This window comes from Gobio gobio (assembly GCF_949357685.1).
Source record: "Gobio gobio genome assembly, chromosome: 17".
Classification (NCBI taxonomy): Eukaryota; Metazoa; Chordata; class Actinopteri; order Cypriniformes; family Gobionidae; genus Gobio; species Gobio gobio.
The window spans coordinates 7,440,025-7,458,997 of NC_137110.1; the positions used below are offsets into that span (position 1 = coordinate 7,440,025).

The following is an 18,973-nucleotide window of genomic DNA, read 5'->3' on the forward strand; positions in this document are numbered from 1 at the left end:
AATCTTCTTATCTTTTTCTATATATCCACATTTTTATATTTTTTTAAATTAAATATAATTGTACAATGTTTTTAGAGCTTTTTAAACAATATTTCTCCAAGGGTTACAAACCTATTTTTTTCAATTTCTAAATTTTTTGGTTTAAAAATTCAAGATGTTCCAATTCTAATAAATTTGTGGTTTGGTTAATGGGCTGTAACTCTCTATTAAAAAATCTTTTAAAATCCCTATGGAGAATGAATGCTACAAATACTTACAGAACCAAAGGCACTAAAAATATTTGCAGTCATTGCTGCGCCCCGTGAATAAAAACATTTTGCTTGTATGCAACAATGACAATCTTATAAATCAAAGATGTTCTCCACATGAGCACTTGCCAGATAACAGCCGAACCCAGAGTTCAAACCTAGCAGACATGAAGGAATTGGGATAACCCTCGAATTCATTGCATAAAATTCTGTCATTGATTACTCCCTCAAGTCGTTCCAAACCCATAAGACTTTCATTCACCTTCAGAAGACAAATTAAGATTTAATGAAATCTGAGAGCTTTCTGTACCTCCATTGACCGCTACGCAACTGACACTGATGCTTCAAAAAAAGATTGTAAAACTAATCCACATCAATTGAGTGGTTTAGTCCAAATTTTCTGAAGAGACCCGCACCATATATAATGAACAGATTCAGGCTTTTATTCACATTTAAACATTGATCAGCAAACATAAACAGAAGGCTCAACCAAACCTGCGTAAGACGAGAATGAACCTCATTGGTTCTTGAGGAAGCTCAAACGTTTGGTTGAGCCTTCTGTTTATGTTTGCTGATCAATGTTTAAATGTGAAAAAAGCCTGAATTAAATCTGTTCATTATATATGGCGATCAAGTCTCTTCAGAACATTTTAATTAAACCGCTCAAATCATGTGGATTAGTTTTACGATCTCATTATGAACTTTTTAAAGAGTCAAAGTGGGAGTTGTGCAGCTGTCAATGGAGTGGCAGAAAGCTCTCAGATTTCATCAAAAAAGATCTTCACTTGTTCAGAAGATGAACGAAAGTCTCATTGGAAAGGGTTTGGAACGACATGAGGGTGAATGAATTAATAACAATTTTCATTTTGGGTTGAACTATCCCTTTAATAAGCAATGTCATATTACCCAACTGCATGTCATATGGCCAACCATTACCCAAAATACTCAAACGACTTCCGCTTGCTACTTTTGACTTATCTTAATCGGTGTCATTAAAACCATCTGCAGGCTTATTACTGTCAAACAACTCTTTTGGAATCATAAAACGATAAGAGTTTGTGGTTTTTCTGTTAAAAGTTATGAAATAATGGTTGCTGGCCGAGGGACGTAACGGAAGAGGGCAAAACGAGTCAGCGAGTCACATCCAAAAGGCAGCAGATTGTTCATATTAAATCTTGTCAGTGACGGTGGCTCTGGGTGCCATGAGGTAATGCTTTTTGGTTGTAACAAGAGTTCCGAAGGTTGGGAACTATAATAAATAGAGAGAGGGAGAACAAGTCACATTTCCATACTGACACTCAAAAGCAGTTGCGTCTGTTAGCGCTCGCCAGCAACAACAGATGAGTCCAAGTTACCTCTAGAAGTCCAGCAGAACTGATTAAAAATGAGTGACAATTCTTTCTGTGGTTACAGTTCAACTAATAAAAGCCAACTGTCAGAGGATCATATTGCAAAAAAGCCTACGGCTTGTAATCACGCTTCTCGCTTGTCAAAAGAATCTATAAAAAGATTTAACACAAGGCCTATTTTACACTGTTCAATGAAAAGTTACGAAGCATAACAGCGTGACTGTGTCCTAGTTACAGTGTCTTTGCTCCATGCTCCACTGCTCCAATTATTACTGCTAATGGGATGGGCGTCTTTGATCATTGGCTCTTGTGATCAAAAACAACACACTAGAGCTGCCCATAGTGGGTCAGGATGACAAAATAAACCAGCTTAAGAACTTTTAAAAAGGGAGGAGAAACATTTTCCATGTCTTTTGTTGTCGACATCAAAGGCCGTGCGCATTTGCCACTGGTAGAATCGAACTAAATAGCGTGACATCCTCAAAAACCACAAGGTGAACAAAAACATGACCCAAATTCACTTGCGAAATGGCTGAACATGGAAAGTGCTTAATTCTTGTGGCGAATCATTGGCTGTCAAGAGCAATTCAAGAGATGATGATGAAGAAAAATATCAGGTACACTGAATTTCAGAGACTTATTTTTTTTGAAAGAAATTAACACTTTTATTCTAGAAGGATGCATTAAATGTATCAAATACATTTAGATTGATATTAGACTCTATTTACCAAAGAATCCCGAAAAGAAAAATGCATCATAGTTTCAATAAAAATATGAAGCAGCACACCTGTTTTCAACATTGATAATAATGTAATAATTAATGTTTTTTGAGCAAATCAGCATATTAGAATCATTTCTGAAGGATCATGTGAAACTGAAGACTCGAGTAATGATGCTGCATCACAGGAATAAATGACATTTTAAATGGGTGGTTGATTATGATTTCACTTTTTAAACTTTAGTTAGTGTGTAATGTTGCTGTTTGAGCCTAAACAAAATCTGCAAAATTACGATGCTCAAAGTTAAATGCAAAGGGAGATATTTACTTTTAAAGAAATTGCTTTTTAAGGACTACAACAAATGGCTGCTACTACAACGAGCTTATTCACAGGTTAGTGGCATCACTAACCCTAAAATTTACATAAACCCCGCCCCCGGGAACATGCAAAGGCCATGTTGAGAAGTGGAAGAGTTGTAGAAGTAGAGCACATTTGGGAGTCTGCCCAAGCGGTCACATCCGTCTTTTCACATTTATTGCTATACAGTGCGTAACACAAGTGCAAAAGCATGTCATAAAAGTTATAACCATAATTAAACTAAACTATACCTGTTCTATCTTCATGCAGCATATATTCTATGGCTCTGAAGGCATCTTACAACAGTTCCCACACGAGCGATTTATAGATTATCATGACAGAACATGCTAATCAATGACTTGTAGATAGTTAACTCATAAATTCATCAACTAACCATTCAGAAACGTTCTGTCTCATTCTACATGTTGTCACTTCTTCTTGAGTCCCTCCATCATCGTCCCACTCCGGTTTGAACATAAAAGGCTGACATTTTCAGTGTATCTGCATGATCGGAGCTGCTAACAGGAGCTCTTGAAGCTCCGCCCTCTCCTAGAAAGGGGGCCGGGAGCAGCAGCTCATTTGCATTTAAAGTGACACACAAAAACTATATATATATATAAATTTTTTTTTTTTTTTTTTTTTTGAGACTATGAAGATATTGATATTAAGAAAAGTTTTGTTTACTTTTATACAATAGATCATTTTGGTGTTGATTTGCCACTCAATGTTCAATTTAAAATCAGGAAATTAAAAAAAAATGATATATGCACATCTACAAATTGCCTCATTATTAGTGTTAGACCGATATATCGGCCGGCTGATATATCGGGCCGATATTTTTACGTGTATCGGCCGATACAAGGCTGCTGCGTTCGCTGATATTTTTTTCCCTGCATTATTTACAGACAGGCGTCCACAGGCAGCTCTCACCGTCTTCAAACTGTCTTGCTCTCCCTCCCTCGCGCATATTAATCAAAATCAATTGAGAATTGACACGATGGTAAAAAGGTCGAAAGACTGAAGTTTCACGTGGAGCATTGGGAGATTTTTTCCTGAATTACCGCTGGTGTTGCTCTACAAGAGATTAAGTTAAGTGCACCTACACTCTAAAAAATGCTGGGTTAAAAATAACCCAAGTTGGGTTGAAAATGGACTAACCCATCAATTGGGTTGTTTTAACCCAGCAATTGGGTTGTTTTAAGCAAACATTTAACCCAACCGCTGGGTCAAAACAACCCAATTGCTGGGTTAGTCCATATTCAACCCAACTTGGGTTATTTTTAACCCAGCATTTTTAAGAGTGTAACCATTAAATCACTAGGTTGTAAATAGTTTTAAAATTAAGTATAGTACAGTCAGTGTGCACTTTATTATGCTGCTTGCTTGTTGATACTGTGTGCAATAGTGTAATTATTTTATTTATGCTTAAATATTTATTTTCAGAATTTATTTTCACCACTGAACTCTTTTTTTTTTCTTGTTCTACATCACCTGTTTTTATTATTTTTTAAATATTGTTTTTTTTAGTTCAATAAATGTTCCTTTTTTAAATTGTAAATTTTAAATTATCATCATGATCACTGTGTCATTTTTATGTTGTAAATTGAGGGAGCAAAAGCAGTATCGGCTCCAAATATCGGCTCAAGAAAATCGGCAGCCCGTATCGGTCATCGGCTAAGGCTGATGAAAAACGGTATCGGCACAAAAAAATCCATATCGATCGATCCCTACTCATTATACACAACCAGCAATCAGCCATAAAACATTGTTTAATTGTTGAATGCTGAATAAATGTCGGTTGCACGCATTGCAAACATAGTTGTGTGCTTGTGTAAGAACCTGGATTGCTTGTGTTCAGACTAGGGTTGCAAAGGGGCTGAATATTTTCGTTACATTTCTAGAAACTTTACAAAAGTTTCCAAAAAATCATGGAACGTTTCTGGAAACTTTAGAAACCCTAATTCAGACTGCAATCATTGTAAATAAAGTCCAACAATAGTGCTCAATTTTGAAAAACATTGACCAAAGTTTCAAATCAACTAGACTTGACATGCACAGTCCACTGTGCAATCACACATCTGCCAGAGAACACGTTCCTGGCTGGCAAACGATAATTAAAAACCGTACAACAACAATGCCAAAGTAAAACATTTTCCTTCAGCAAATCGATGCATCCAAACCTCAGAATCTTTGTGGGTTTGTCATAATAATTCCCTAGTAAGGAAACAATGTGAACCAACTTCTTAAACAGATGATGAAATCCAGCCCTTCGATGCTAAAATGACAAAAGTACAAAGACAACATTCCATACTTAACTACTTAACAGCAGCCTAAAAAATCCCCTCTGTCGGCCAGACAACTGACATGGCTTTAGATGTAGCAGAGATGCTTAAAAAAAGTGTTATTGTATCTCATTACAAAAGTATTCTTAACACATGGTAAGCATTTGCACTATTTATAAGAGTCATTATTTGACGGTAGTCCGTCCAAACCATCATGAAACTGATTTCATCCCACAAAATGATATTACCTCTTGAGACCCAGCTGGTACAAGCAAGAAGCTTTCTAAAAGTCTTCCAGAGTACAGTAACAGATACACACACAATTCATTAATACTCCATCATCTCAAGCGGGAAAGTCACATTGCTAAAAGTGTTACGTCAGGGCCAGATTTGCCCTTTTATACTCTCGACTACAGACCTCCACTCACAAGCTCCATTAGAAACATCCATTACAAGGCTGTACAGTTCAGTATATGAGCTGCAGCTGTCTAATAAAATCTCAACATCAGCAAGGCCCTCTGGCTAAACCACTGACAAAAGGAAATATTAAAAGACATTATATATCTATAAGGTCTCTTACAGTATCTGTTACAATACAGTAAGTGTAAGTGTGAGGTCCTGTATTGGCTCAAATAAATCCTTATGAAAAACCAGGGCAAATATCTCTAAGATGCACGTCTAGTCTTTCGTAACGTTTTCAAATTACGCCTCTTGTTTTAAAGTTCGCAAAAGAACATACACCAAACCAAAAGGTTGTTATATTTGTGCGTTATGAGATGCAGTATATGCCATTTATCTTCATAGACACCAAGTTGGACCTATTATGCAAAATTCACTTTTACATGGTGTTTGAACATAAATGTGTGTCGGCAGTGTGTGTACACAACCACCCTATAATGATAAAAATCCACCCACTCCTTTTTTTTTTATAATCCTCATAAATCAGTGTCTGAGGGGACATTTACACTTAAACATTTACATTTAAAAAGGAAAACTTTTCATGCGTTTTGGGCCTGAAAATGCAAACTTTTGAAAATGGGATTCAAAGTGCAAGTTTTTGAAAACGATACCGTAAACTATAAAAATGTGTATCTGTGAAAACGTGTAGTGTTTCTTTACAAATTGACATTGCTAACTACTGGCAGTATAATACAGCGTTTTTAGTCTTTTTCTCGGATTCCGTTTGACAATAGTTGTGTTACCGTTGTCATCAGTACAACGGAAAAAGTTTTGTTTTTAGTACATCGTTGTCATGTAAACATACCCTCAGAATAGGCTGTTAGCAGTTTATGCAATGTGGCGTGATGTCACTTTTCACAGGCCCCGCCCAAGACTGCTGACAGACTCCGCCCTATTAGGATAGATACAGTTCATTTAACAGCAGCATTTAAATAACACATTTATTTCTTATTAAAGCTACTAAAGTGATTCAATCAAGAGCAGTGATTTTCGTTTTTCTTTTGTAGTTTGATTCATATTAAAGGGTTAGTTCACCCAAAAATGAAAATTAGCCCATGATTTACTCACCCTAAATTCATCCGAGGTGTATATGACATTCTTCTTTCAGACGAACAATAAAATCGTAGTTATATTAAAAAAGTCCAGGCTAATCCAAGCTTTATAATTGCAGTAATAGTTGCTGTTTTTTAAGTCAATAAAAAAAATGCACCTGTCCGTCGAATAACGTGCTCCATGCGGCTCTGGGGTGTTAATAAAGGCCTTCTGAAGCGAATCGACGCATTTGAGTAAGAAAAATATCCATATTTAAAACTTTATCAAGTAAAGTTCGAGCTGATCACCTTCTGTGGAAAAGTGTTGAAAGTGAAACTCAAGATGCGTACATGACGTCATGACGAGCACACCTGGTTGCGTTAGTTTTTCGATCGGCAGGGGAACTTTCAACAATTTTTCCATAAATTGAACAGGGAAGGTGGTCGGCCGAAACTTTACTTTATAAAGTTTTAAATATGGATATTTTTCTTACATAAACGCATCAATTAGCTTCAGAAGACATTTGACATTTTTTATGGACTTCAAAAACAGAGCAACTATTACTGCTATTATACTGCTGATATAACTCAGATTTTATTCGTCTGAAAGAAGAATGTCATATACACCTAGGATGACTTTAGGGTGAGTAAATCATGGGCTAATTTTCATTTTTGGGTGAACTAACCCTTTAACAGCATGTACAGCAGTACTATGACGCTGCTTTCACTTTAATACACAGATCTAATACAGCCTGAGTCTACACATGGGATTTCTTTACTTGTTTACGTTCACAAACATAAGTGACTGTGTTTATGTGAATTTTGTGTGTTTTAAACATAACCTTGTGTATTTGACAGTTTAACCACAATAAGAAGTGAAAGAGAAGTTTAATACTCACGTGACGCTCCATCTGACAACTCTCTGTGCGCGTGCTTCGGGTGTGTGCGATCAGAAAAACAGAAGTTTAAACTGATATGGCTTTAAAACGCATGCAGATAATAAACTTTCATGATGATGAAGAACCGCAGTGTCACGTGAACGTGACCGCGATATAGAGAAGATTGCCAAAAACTAAAACACCTGTTTGGTTTTTATTGAGTATCCAATGCACGAGTTGTACAGGCTCCGCCCTCTTCTGAAAAGCGGGAGCAGCAGCTCATTAGCATTTAAAGAGACATGCACGAAAACAGCATGTTTTCATTCCACTCAAAAATTGACATGGTATAATAAACGATCTGTGGGATATTTTCAGCTGAAACTTCACAGACACATTCAGGGGAAACTTAAAACTTATTACATCTTGCAAAAAGGGGCATATATATATATATATATATATAGATAGATAGATATTTCAACATGTTTTGGCTAAACAACTCAATCAACATTTAGTTTCAAACTCCCAAAAAACAAAAAAAACAAAAAAAATCACAAGTTGCTGAACACAGCATTTAATGTATAGCAAAATGTGGTTAACTTTTCTTTTGTTACAAAAAAACAAAACAATAATTTAACTTAATACTTAAAAACGCTGTCAGTTATGCATGTAATGCAATTGTTTGTTTTTATGGTTTTAATTGTTTATGTTCTCAAGTTTTGTATCGAATTACTTAATAAAATATTTCTATGTAACTGCAGACCAACATCTGGCTCTCTATTGTTTTTCCAAATTTATATATAAAAAAGGGGACACAGCATAAACATTTTATAGCCAACACCAAATCAAGGTCCACAATCCTGCAAGGTCAAATGTCTAAACAAGCTTAGTAAGCTATAGCTGGAAGACTTAACTTTTTTTAATACGTTATTTTTGCAAGTTATGTATACATTTGTGCAGGTGTCCTGTCATTTTCTGTAACTTGAACATGGTGGGTAAAATAACTTTTAAAGTTAACATCAGAAGCACTGCGGTCGACCCGACGGTAGAGTTTAATGATGTCACGGGTCTATAATAGAGGTTTACTAGTTTTTCCACCACAACCGTAATGCTTAAGAAAGTGAAAATGAAAACTCTAAAAAAAAAAAAAAAAAGGTGGACTAAAGTGTGCAATTTCCGAAGTCATATGAAGAGTCACAAGGCAGGTGACATATAAATATCCCCAGAAATCCAATGCCAAGCAAAATATCAATCATTTTGCTGTCAATACAGATTAATAAGCATATACCAGGCAGGCCCACAATTCACAATACATTGAAAATGCATAAAGCGGACAATGGAAACTGGACAAAAGAACAAACAGCAGAAAAAGTTTTGGTCTGGGGCTTTATTGATTTAATTTATTAAGATGCTACATAGTCCAACAAAGTTGGGGTTTCTTTATATACCATTATAGACTACTTGACTAGGAATATCAACCTTAATTTTCATCTTAGACTCATTATTTATTTATATACATACAAAACGGTCACCTTCATGTTTACATTGTATGTGAAGGTTTGGGGCACTATAACAAGGTTTAGCTTTCATTATGAGCCAGCTGATTGGCTGATAGGCCCCCAAATCCCTCCCTCTCCATGGCAATCATACTCCTTGGTGAACTATACATAAACTGCAGTCCAAAAATCACTATACCCTGAATGTCTCCTAAAGTTACTTACAAAGCAAAGTTTTGCCGTTTGTCAATATCGTAAGCTCCTCTGTTCTCCGCAATCCAATATCTAGCAATAAGATGATCAACTCAAACAAAAGCTTCTCAAGGAAAGGGAGCAGAAGAGAAACATTAAAGAAAAAGACGCTCCCACAACACCAAACTATGACACAAATACATATCAGGTCACAAAATGGTCCCCCTGTAGGAAGAGTCTCTTTTCGGGCGTCATTTCGGTTATTTCACAAAGACCAGACCGTTGTGCATGGGAAGATGACATTCTTTATATGTAGTGCATTTTTAATATAAACAGTTCTGTGCAATAAAAGCTTTATTCATAACTTAAATCCAAACAAAACGACTAAATAAACATCAGAGGACAGCAAAGAAACAGAGGGCTCAGGAAAACAGTGCAGAAATGTCAGGAGTGTTGTTTTTTTTAAAGCCTTATGCTGCGAGATAAACCATTTCAGACCACCGACAAGGCATATCGAAGCCATGCATTTATCTGGAAATGAGGTGTAGGCTTGGCATGGCTAAAATACAGGTTACAATACTCACACGTGTCAGTTTTAAAAAGGAATAGTTGCCTCGAGAATAAACATTTAGTCACCGTTTACTCGCACATCGTGTCACATCATTCACTTTCTTCTATGAAATCCGACGATAGAGAAAGCTGCTCTTTTCCACAAAAGCAGACGGGGATTTACCCTGCAAAGATCCAAAAAGGACAAGACAAGATCCAAACAACTTGCGTACTATGTTCTAAAGCCATGCGATTGTGTTGTTGTGTGGAAAACAGACCAAAAGTTGAGCCGTTTGTCACTGATAACCGTTCATATGCCAAATCTCATTTACAGTACATATACCATATGCAAAAGCTCAAACATATCAATTTCAGTCCATCTCTAACACAAAGCTATTCGTGTATGGCTTCAGAATCGTGCTTCAAAAGTCTAGTTTTACGATACTTTCATCGAGCAGCTCTTCCTAACATCTTTTGGGTTTCACAGAAGCACGAGTAAATGATGATAAAAAGTCCGGATCGGCTATTCCTTGAACTACTTTTTTTGTTCTTTTTTGTTGTTGTTGAAGGGGTAAAGTGAGAGGAGGGGGGGGGGGAGGATAGTGTTTATGGACCTGATGGTAAACTCTCCTCGTGGCATCTTCAGACAGAAAGTTCATAGGGAGAGAGAGACCTTCAACCAGTTGCATGTACATGGTGCATTTACGCTTAGCAGCTGCACTATTATTGTATATAATAATGACTTGATCAATCAATTAACTCAGGTCGACAGGCAGCAAAACGGAAACAGAGGTGTGCTAAAAGGGCCTGAAGAGGAGATTTCACCTATGGAGCAGCTTAATAAAATATAAAGTATTTTTTGCTCTAAACAGAGCCATGCATTCAAGCACATATCCCTTACCAAAAGAAAAACAATAATAAAGAAAGGTGAAAAACCTATTCTGTTCCTGACAGGGAAATCGGTTTGTGCAAAGCATCATCGGAAGTGTTGGTTTTAGAGATGTCAGCTCTGAGTCTCACCGACATGCAGAGAAATATGCTTTCAAATGGTTCATTTGGAGTAGGTGAACACTTCCCCAGTAACAGCTGTGTGAAATATCACTCGCTAACAGTCCATTTCCTCGCTGTCGATTCAAGATTAGTCTATAACCTACACTGTATCGCCAAAGACACTTAAAAATCAGACTTTTGTGGTGGTTTTGTCTTGAAAGTGGATTGGCGGGTGATTGCAAGTGAACATAATAAATTTGAATGAAACGGTGATGGTCTTTTAACTAAAATATAGGTGATTAGTGAAGACACAATACGATCGCAAAACTGCACGTAATCTGATTTGCAGAGGAAATATATGTTGAATTATAGTACTTATCTGCTGTACTGAACGGAAGTGGATGGAAGATATAAAACACGTTATTTGAACGACAGTGTGACTGGGGAAGGTACTAGAAGGCTCGTTTTATCACAGGCTAAACTTCAGTGGACTGCTGCTTTAATGCAGGATGTTTGGGTATGCGTAAATTAAAAATGCACACTTTTCAAAAGACGTTAGCATTTGTATACAGATTCGATTTGCTTCTGACCCATCGGGGGGGAAAAAAAGGTGATAAAACAACATTCACTCTAACTCAATCGCACATCTGGTGTTAGAAAATCCCTACGACATTTTAGTGGTTAAAGTCTACGACAGTTATCCATTTGAACTTGCATCAGAACTGATTAAGGAAGAGGGGCCAGAATGATTTCACAATTTTTGAGGCAAGAGCTGTGTCAGATTATTATTATTATCATTATTTTTTTAAATCTATTTCTTTGCACAGAACATGATGAAATTCCTTGATCTCTTTATTAATTTTACACACCTCGCTAATCCAAATCTACCCCAATGATATGCCATTTGGATTAAACAAATTCTGCATTGGTTATTTGTCTGTTTTGTTTTTGTTTCATCCGCAATGCATGCTTGTAGCACTCCCTTCTTGGATTTTACAAGGCCAACTTGCCGACGATGACACCCACAACAAAAAACAGCACAATTAGAGCGATCACCCTGCTGCTCAGCCCCTCCTCCTTCACTCTCATCGCTTGAGATGAGTGCGGAGCGGACATTACTGTGCTCTTCCTCATCCGCAGACCGTCGTCTTCCTGCTGGGAAGGGGACATGGGGGAAAGTGGAAGAGAGAGATAAAGATAAAGACAGTTAGATGACAGAAATAATCTGGAGAGTTATGAAAAGCGCTTTTGGCCCTGCGCTCGTCTCATTAAACAAGCAGCAGTAATGGTCCCCAGCTGCAGCTGATGAGTAAGGGCAGGTTATCTTCAGTTCCGTCTCTTGATATGCTCAACATCCTGTGGCCGTTACAAATTTAAACAATATGGTGGAAGAGAGCAAAAGTAATGTGGTGGTCAATCAGTATGGCTTGTTCAAAGGCAGATATCTATAGAGAGCACGGTGATGGTTATAAAAGGGTTTCTTAAAAGGTACAGCAGTCGAACACTGAACATTTCATTCTAAGGGTCAAAGTTTTCATGAAAAACTTAGATCTGTTTTTGGCACAAAATAAAACATTTAAATTAATAAAAATATATGATATAAATGCTTCAAAATGAATAAACATTTCATTTTTAATCCTGTAATTAGGCAGTATTTAGAGTAAGAGCACCCTTAAAAGCCACTTTCAATCTTTTTATTTTGTTTCAGTCTATTGGTAATTTGAGCATCTTTTTCAATGCCTCCAAATCAAATGAATTGACCAAAAAATATTTGCATGTAGAAATCCACATATTTCTATTTCCTCTCATTTACAGTATTTAGTTACATACCTCGGTTTTGAAGTCACGGTTCGGTATGGGTTCGGTACAGCAGTTTTACAAAATTGCTTTTTATTTATTTTATTAAACAGTGGTTAACTGAAAAAATTGTGTCCGTCCTTAAATTAATTAAATTATAACTAAAAGTTTCTTAAAGATATTGCTGTAAACTATATAGGGAGCCCTTACTTGTACATTAATATTAAAGGTTAACAACAGAGCCCAAACTATTAGCCTAAATTCAGTTGCTATTTATTTTTAGATATAATAATAACACTCAAATAACTCGCTGTGTGCAAACATTAAACTTCAAATAAGGCAGTTTTTGCATTAACTTCTAAATCTTCTAACTCCAATTTATTGTTGAAATATGATCATCTATACACAGTGTCTGACAGATTTATTTAAACATGCATTAAATATTCAAGACATCACTAACAGGTTAGGTAGAATATAATGAATAGGCTAATATAGTGCATATATTTAGTGAAAGAGTTGATTTATCTAGTAAACTAACAGCTGTGGACACTGAATGACTTCTGAGGTAAATGTGATGCTACGTGACATTGTTTACAAGCTGTTTTATCAATGTCTTTCCGCCATTGAAACACTGATCGTGTGATTACACAACATATGATACGTTTCAGTAAGTTGTAATGTATCCTCAACATACGTTCAGATGTTGATGTTGTTTTATTAATCTTCAGGAAGAGATGATCCCGTTCACTCGCGACTAGTTTAAGCCTCATTTGAGCCATTACTCGACTAGTCAGACCAGACGTTTATGATATTTTAATTACTTAAATATATAGGCCCTACTTGGGGTTGGGGAGTGACATCGGAAAATGGTTTCAGATTCAGGGCTGAGAAATATTATAATATTGTTCTACATGCAGAGATGTAAACGGGTGAGGGGTAAAAAAAGGTCAGAACATTGCGTGGATATAGAAAACATTCTCCGACGTCGGGACACTTTTTTTTCTTCTTTAAATATATTTACTTTTCATGCTCATTTCTAGACACTATTAAGTATATTTGCATCTGTCTGAAACTAATTCTAACAGGTAAGAGGTAAAAAAAAGTTTTTGTGTTTTATGTAGGGTAAAACAACTCTTTATAAAACACAAAAAAAGGATTCTATAGATGTGGGAGCTGAATACATAAAACAAAACAAAAACAAGACGACGACAACCAGATAAAATGTAACACTCAAAACTGAAACAACTGAAGATCCCACTGGCTACAAATGCATCAATATGGGATACTTTGTACACCACCTTGTAAGTTAAACCCTATTTCTTCTGACGTTTAGCCACCAGAATTTCAAGGGCCCGCTTCCTTTGTTTTGCTGCATGTCTCAGCCTTGCCCGTTTTTCTTTGACGCATTTATTTAAATTTTTATTATTATTAGTATTATTTTATTACCTAGTAATGTCATTCTTCACAAAACGAGACAAAAAAACAAATCAGCCTGAACGGACTTAAGCCTTGTCTGTGAAACCAGGGGTATAACATTTTATTAATAGACTAGTGATTTCTGAGTCGGTGTCAGCTGCAAAGAGGATAGTGTATGCACCCTTTGAGGGAAATGCACAATAAGTAAAGCATGCAGTAAACGTAATACTAATTTATAGGGGTGTAACGATTCATCTACTACATCGATGTATCGATTTATATTCCTATGATCTAACTACATCGATCTGTGCTCGGCAACTTGGCCTTCCGGACGACATATATCGATCTAACATCGTTTTAAAAGGTAATCAATCGATTGTATCGATAATAGGAAATAAAGCATTTGATTTAAGCACGTCAGACTTTATATGGAGGTTTTTTCTTAGCACTTTTAATGATAAAGGCGTTAAACGTTACTCGATTCAGTCTGCCTATCTGTGACATCATCACCACGCACCAGCAGCAGCGCTAAGAAAACAAAACATAGCATGGCGGATGACAGAGGAGAAGCCAACGAGCGAGAAATTAAAAGAAAGAGCTACCTGTACCTGTACTTTCAACCCTTGCTAAATGTTACCTGTGCATTCCTGGCACCAGTGTGCCAGCAGAGCAAGTTTTTAGTACTGCTGGCGACATAGTGAACGCACAGAGAAGTGTTCTGCGGTCAGATCATGTTGATCAGTTGATATTTTTGAGAAAAAAAAAAATATGTAGAGTCATTGAAGAGTAGTTGGTTGCATTTTATCTTTGGTTAAATATTGTTTGTTTATTAACCTGAGAGTAGTAGCAGGTTCAGCCAGTTTATTCAACCTGAAGAAATGTTGGTTGCACTTTATTTTTTGATATTAATATTGTATTTGTATCATTTTAATGTTGAAAAACAACAGCAAAAGTAGCAGGTAAACCTACTATTAAATAAACCTGAAGAGAAGTTAGTTGCACTTTATTTTTGATATTAATATTGTAATATTTTTATGTTGGAAAACAAAAGCAGAAGTAGCAGGTTAACCTACTGTTGAAATGTTGGTTGCACTTACTGTGCTTTTATTGAAAATGTATTGAATATTGAAATTGAGAGCAGAAAAGGTTAACTTCCTGTTAATTCAACCTAAACTGTTGGTTGCACTTTATTCAAATAAAATGTGAATGCATTTTCCATTAATTGTTGTTTACTTGTTTGTTTATATCCATAATTAATTGATACCTGATTCCCTTACAAGAAACAACAGGAATCTAGGAAACTTCACCTGCACTGACCAGTATCCAGATATTTATTTCAGTCACACAATTTTTGGCTAAAAAGTTACTGAATCGATTTCAAGTCACTGAATTGTCTCGGATCGTATCGTTCTAAATGAACCAATATCGTCCTTGAATCGTATCGACAACCTCAAATCGTGATATGAATCGAATCGTTGTTAAAACGAATCGTTACACCCCTACTAATTTAGCTACCACACTCCGCACAAACATTTGGATAGGTACCTTATAATAGCACACATTTATCTAGGTTAGCGTTAACATTAGAGCGAGTGGCCATGTAAAGTGGCTAACGTTAGGGTGCTACTTACATGTTTCAAATGATCAGCCATGTCTGAGGTCTATGAATGTTCGGCAAATGTTTAAATTTCCTGCCTGATAAAATTACCACATGGACCATTCATGTTAACGATCTGTCCATCACGACTAGTTCAAATGTGGTCGATTAAGCAGCACAACGTTAGCCTAGAAATCTAGACGCACCCTAGCAGCAGCAAATGTAATTTGCAGCCAGGGTAGTCTAGCAACTCTCCGTTGGCTTGCGAGCTGGAAAAACCAAACTCTGGTCAGGCCAATCACATTGTGTATAGAGTCGGTGGGCGGCCTTAACATAATGACGGCAGAGTTGACGCGGTCCTGCGTGCTGCTTGTAAACAAAGAAGCTGGCGAACAGCGGTCTTTTGAATCGGCTTTGGCCGCGACTCTGGAAGACTTGGAGTTAAGCTTTTCTTTGAGGAAAGAACAAAGAACAGCACTGAAGTCATTCTTAAGAAAGGAAGATGTGTTCGGAGTTTTGCCGACCGGATATGGCGAAAGTTTAATCTATCAACTAACTCCGCTTCACCTTCTTCGTTGCTCTGGTTGGTTGTAGCGTTATCCTATTGCGTGCAGAGGGAATTTGAAAGACAACCGTTTATCCCGCCCCTCGGATTGAGCCCTGCCAATGGGGAGTTGGGTCTGGCTTGTCAGGCTAGCACAATGGCTTTTAACATTGATAATAATAAGAAATGCTTCTTATGCATCAAATCAGCATATTATAATGATTTCAGAAGGATCATGTGACACTGAAGACTGGAGTAATGATGCTGAAAATTGACAGGAATTAATTATATTTTTTTAAAATATTGAAATAGAATACATTCATTTTAAATTGTAATAAGATTTCACAATATTACTGTTTTTACTGTATTTTTGACCAAATAAATGGTGAGCATAAGAGACTTCTTTCAAAAATCATTCTGAACGGTAGTGTATATAATGTATTTTTCAATACATAATTATGTACATTTGAATTATGAGTTTGAAAGATAACACATCTAATGTTTTAAAATACTTGTGACTATTGCTGACAATAATACTTGCAAGAACATAATTAGCAAACACTCACCCTGATCTGTTTGTTCTCCTCTCGTAGCCGCTGCACCTCCGTCTGCAGTCTTTTACATTCCTCCATGATCTTCTTCACCTCTCCATCATCCATACTGGAGGCCATGGACTTCATAGACAATGTGGATGACTCCGACTTTGAGAGACTAGAGGATATCTTATTGCTTTCCATTTCATGCTGCGGCCAAAATCAGGTTCACACACACACAGAGAGAGAGACAGAATCATAAGCAAATGCATCCATAAAAGAGCCAAGAATCTGTTTTGCCTATTATCTTTAGGAGAGGGTGACATTAATGTAGTCATGCATGCTGTCATTGTCATTTCACACACTGCCTACAGCTCGGAGCTAACATGAGGAAATGCATGAAAACCCATCCAACTCACTGTTTTCTCATTTTCAGCAGGCATCTCAAAGACACATCTCAGCTTGGAGTCCATCAGATCCTCGGGCTTGGCATCCTTCCACTGCAGGAGAGAACAACAACAACATGTGTAAACAAGTGCCTACATATGATTATACACCAAATAAACACCTCATGAGCTGTTTACCCTAGCAAACTGCTTACATACACCGCCTTTTTAGGCATCATAGGCTCCTTCCCACCATGAAAGATTTCCCCAAAGAAATGTTGATGATAAAAAGTATTGCTAGAAAATCTCTGAAAAATTAAAACTGCAAAATGTACTACAATATTTATGTACTGTGTATTTCTTATGCTGGTAACAGCATTGATCCATTAACTGGCCACATGCCAACTGAGCCAATTGTGGACGTTATGCATTAAGTTGCCCATGAAGAGAGTTTCAAAGCAGTCATTTGTGAGCTCTCGGATCTTAGACTTAGGTATCTGCCTATGTAGACAGCAGACGGCAAGGCAGCTCCCTCGGTTTTGGAGTCAAGCTATGGAGCCATCAACAGACAAATTGGAAATAGTTCAGGACAGCGAATAAGTAGCCAGATCTCTGCTCTACATTTTTTTCCAGCTTCTCCTTCCTGACGTTTTCATAACCTATTTACTGTAACATCTGCACATGCACACAAATGTTCAGTATGCTCGATTTCAGAAAGCTCAGAAACGAGAAAGTTGTGAACGAGATTTGGATCTTGCTCTTGAACCCCGTCAAACACATGACATTTGCTTGTATTACTTGAACAGCAAACTCAATTCAATTCAAATTTCAATTCAAATTTATTTGTATAGCGCTTTTCACGATGCATATCGTTTCAAAGCAACTTCACAGAAAATGCATCTACATTACAATTTAAATTGATTTGTACATGTTATGCATTTCAGAAATGCACATATACAAAGCCCACAGATTAGCTATCTATTATTAATCAATATAATAACTCTGGCACAGAAATAAGAATACATGTTGTTAATGAATAGTGTATATTCACACCCTTTGTATGATATATTGTTGATCTATGCTGGGGGTTATCACAATATTATTGCTTAATGGGATTGTAGCACACTTTCTATGAAGTCTGTATATTGAAAAACTTCTAAAATAATGCAAAAGACTATTGTGTGTTGTTATTTTTAACTAAAAATAAAAAATAGTTAATTAAAATATGGTGATATATCGGCTACCATACCGGTGCCAGACCCACATTAAGATGTTGGTTCTGGGAACACACCATTGGCAGGGCTCAATCTGAGGGGCGGGATAAACAGTTGTCTTTCAAATTCCCTCTGCACGCAATAGGATAACGCTACAACCAACCAGAGCTCTATCAGTGGTGAGACAACAAATCACAAGCGGGTTGTGGCGGAGCTCCATGTGTTTTCCCACCAGTGGAGCAAGTTGATAGCTTAAACTTTTGCTGTATACGTTCGGCATAACTCCAAACACATCTTCCTTTTTTGCCATTCACACACGGAACCGTCGCAACTCTGCCATCATTATGTTAAGGCCGCCCACCGACTCTATACACGATGTGATTGGCCTGACTAGAGTTTGGTTTTTCAAGCTCGCAAGCCAACGGAGAGTTGCTAGACGACCCTGACTGCAAATTACATTTGCTGCCGCTAGGGTGTGTCTAGATTTCTAGGCTAGGTATCAGCCAATATATGCTCATTTTTAATGTTATCATTATCGACCCAATAAGAAAATTTGGCAGATGTATTAAAAATGATAAATAATGGATAATTTCCTTCAACTGGGACACTTCAGATGCGCACTTTTCGCCATAACCTCATAAAAAATGTTTTCTCTCTTTTCCTCTTCCTTCCCCTTTTCCCTCCCTACTCTAGCCTGTGCTACACTAAGCAATGTACACAGACTTAGTATTTCAGGCACTTTTTGCATTTATTCGACTCTTCATGACGGATCGCTTCCTGTACTCCCCAGTTGTAAGTCGCTTTGGATAAAAGCGTCTGCTAAATGCATAAATGTAAATGTAATGATGGGTTTGAATTGCTTGAAAAATGATTGGAATCACTTCAGAAGAGGACAGTGCAACATGTGCAGCTCAAGTCTGTCATATCGGCTACATAAAA

The 18,973-nt window shown here is 36.9% G+C and overlaps 1 protein-coding gene across 3 annotated transcripts in view; it reads right to left on the bottom strand.

Moving 5' to 3' along the window:
* Positions 1-8,113: 8,113 nt before the first annotated feature.
* Positions 8,114-18,973, bottom strand: part of vapb (VAMP (vesicle-associated membrane protein)-associated protein B and C) — a 33,703-nt gene continuing 22,843 nt past the window's right edge. For 2 of the 3 annotated variants that reach the window (XM_079840294.1, XM_079840295.1), the window contains 3 exons: positions 16,854-16,934; positions 16,468-16,644; positions 8,114-11,699 (listed from right to left, as the gene is read on the bottom strand). In XM_079840294.1, coding sequence (XP_079696420.1) covers positions 11,541-11,699; positions 16,468-16,644; positions 16,854-16,934 — 417 coding nt within the window. In that variant the 3' untranslated portion in view covers positions 8,114-11,540. Of the gene's footprint in view, positions 11,703-16,467; positions 16,645-16,853; positions 16,935-18,973 lie in introns of all 3 variants that reach the window. The other variant, XM_079840293.1, reaches the window with a different exon arrangement.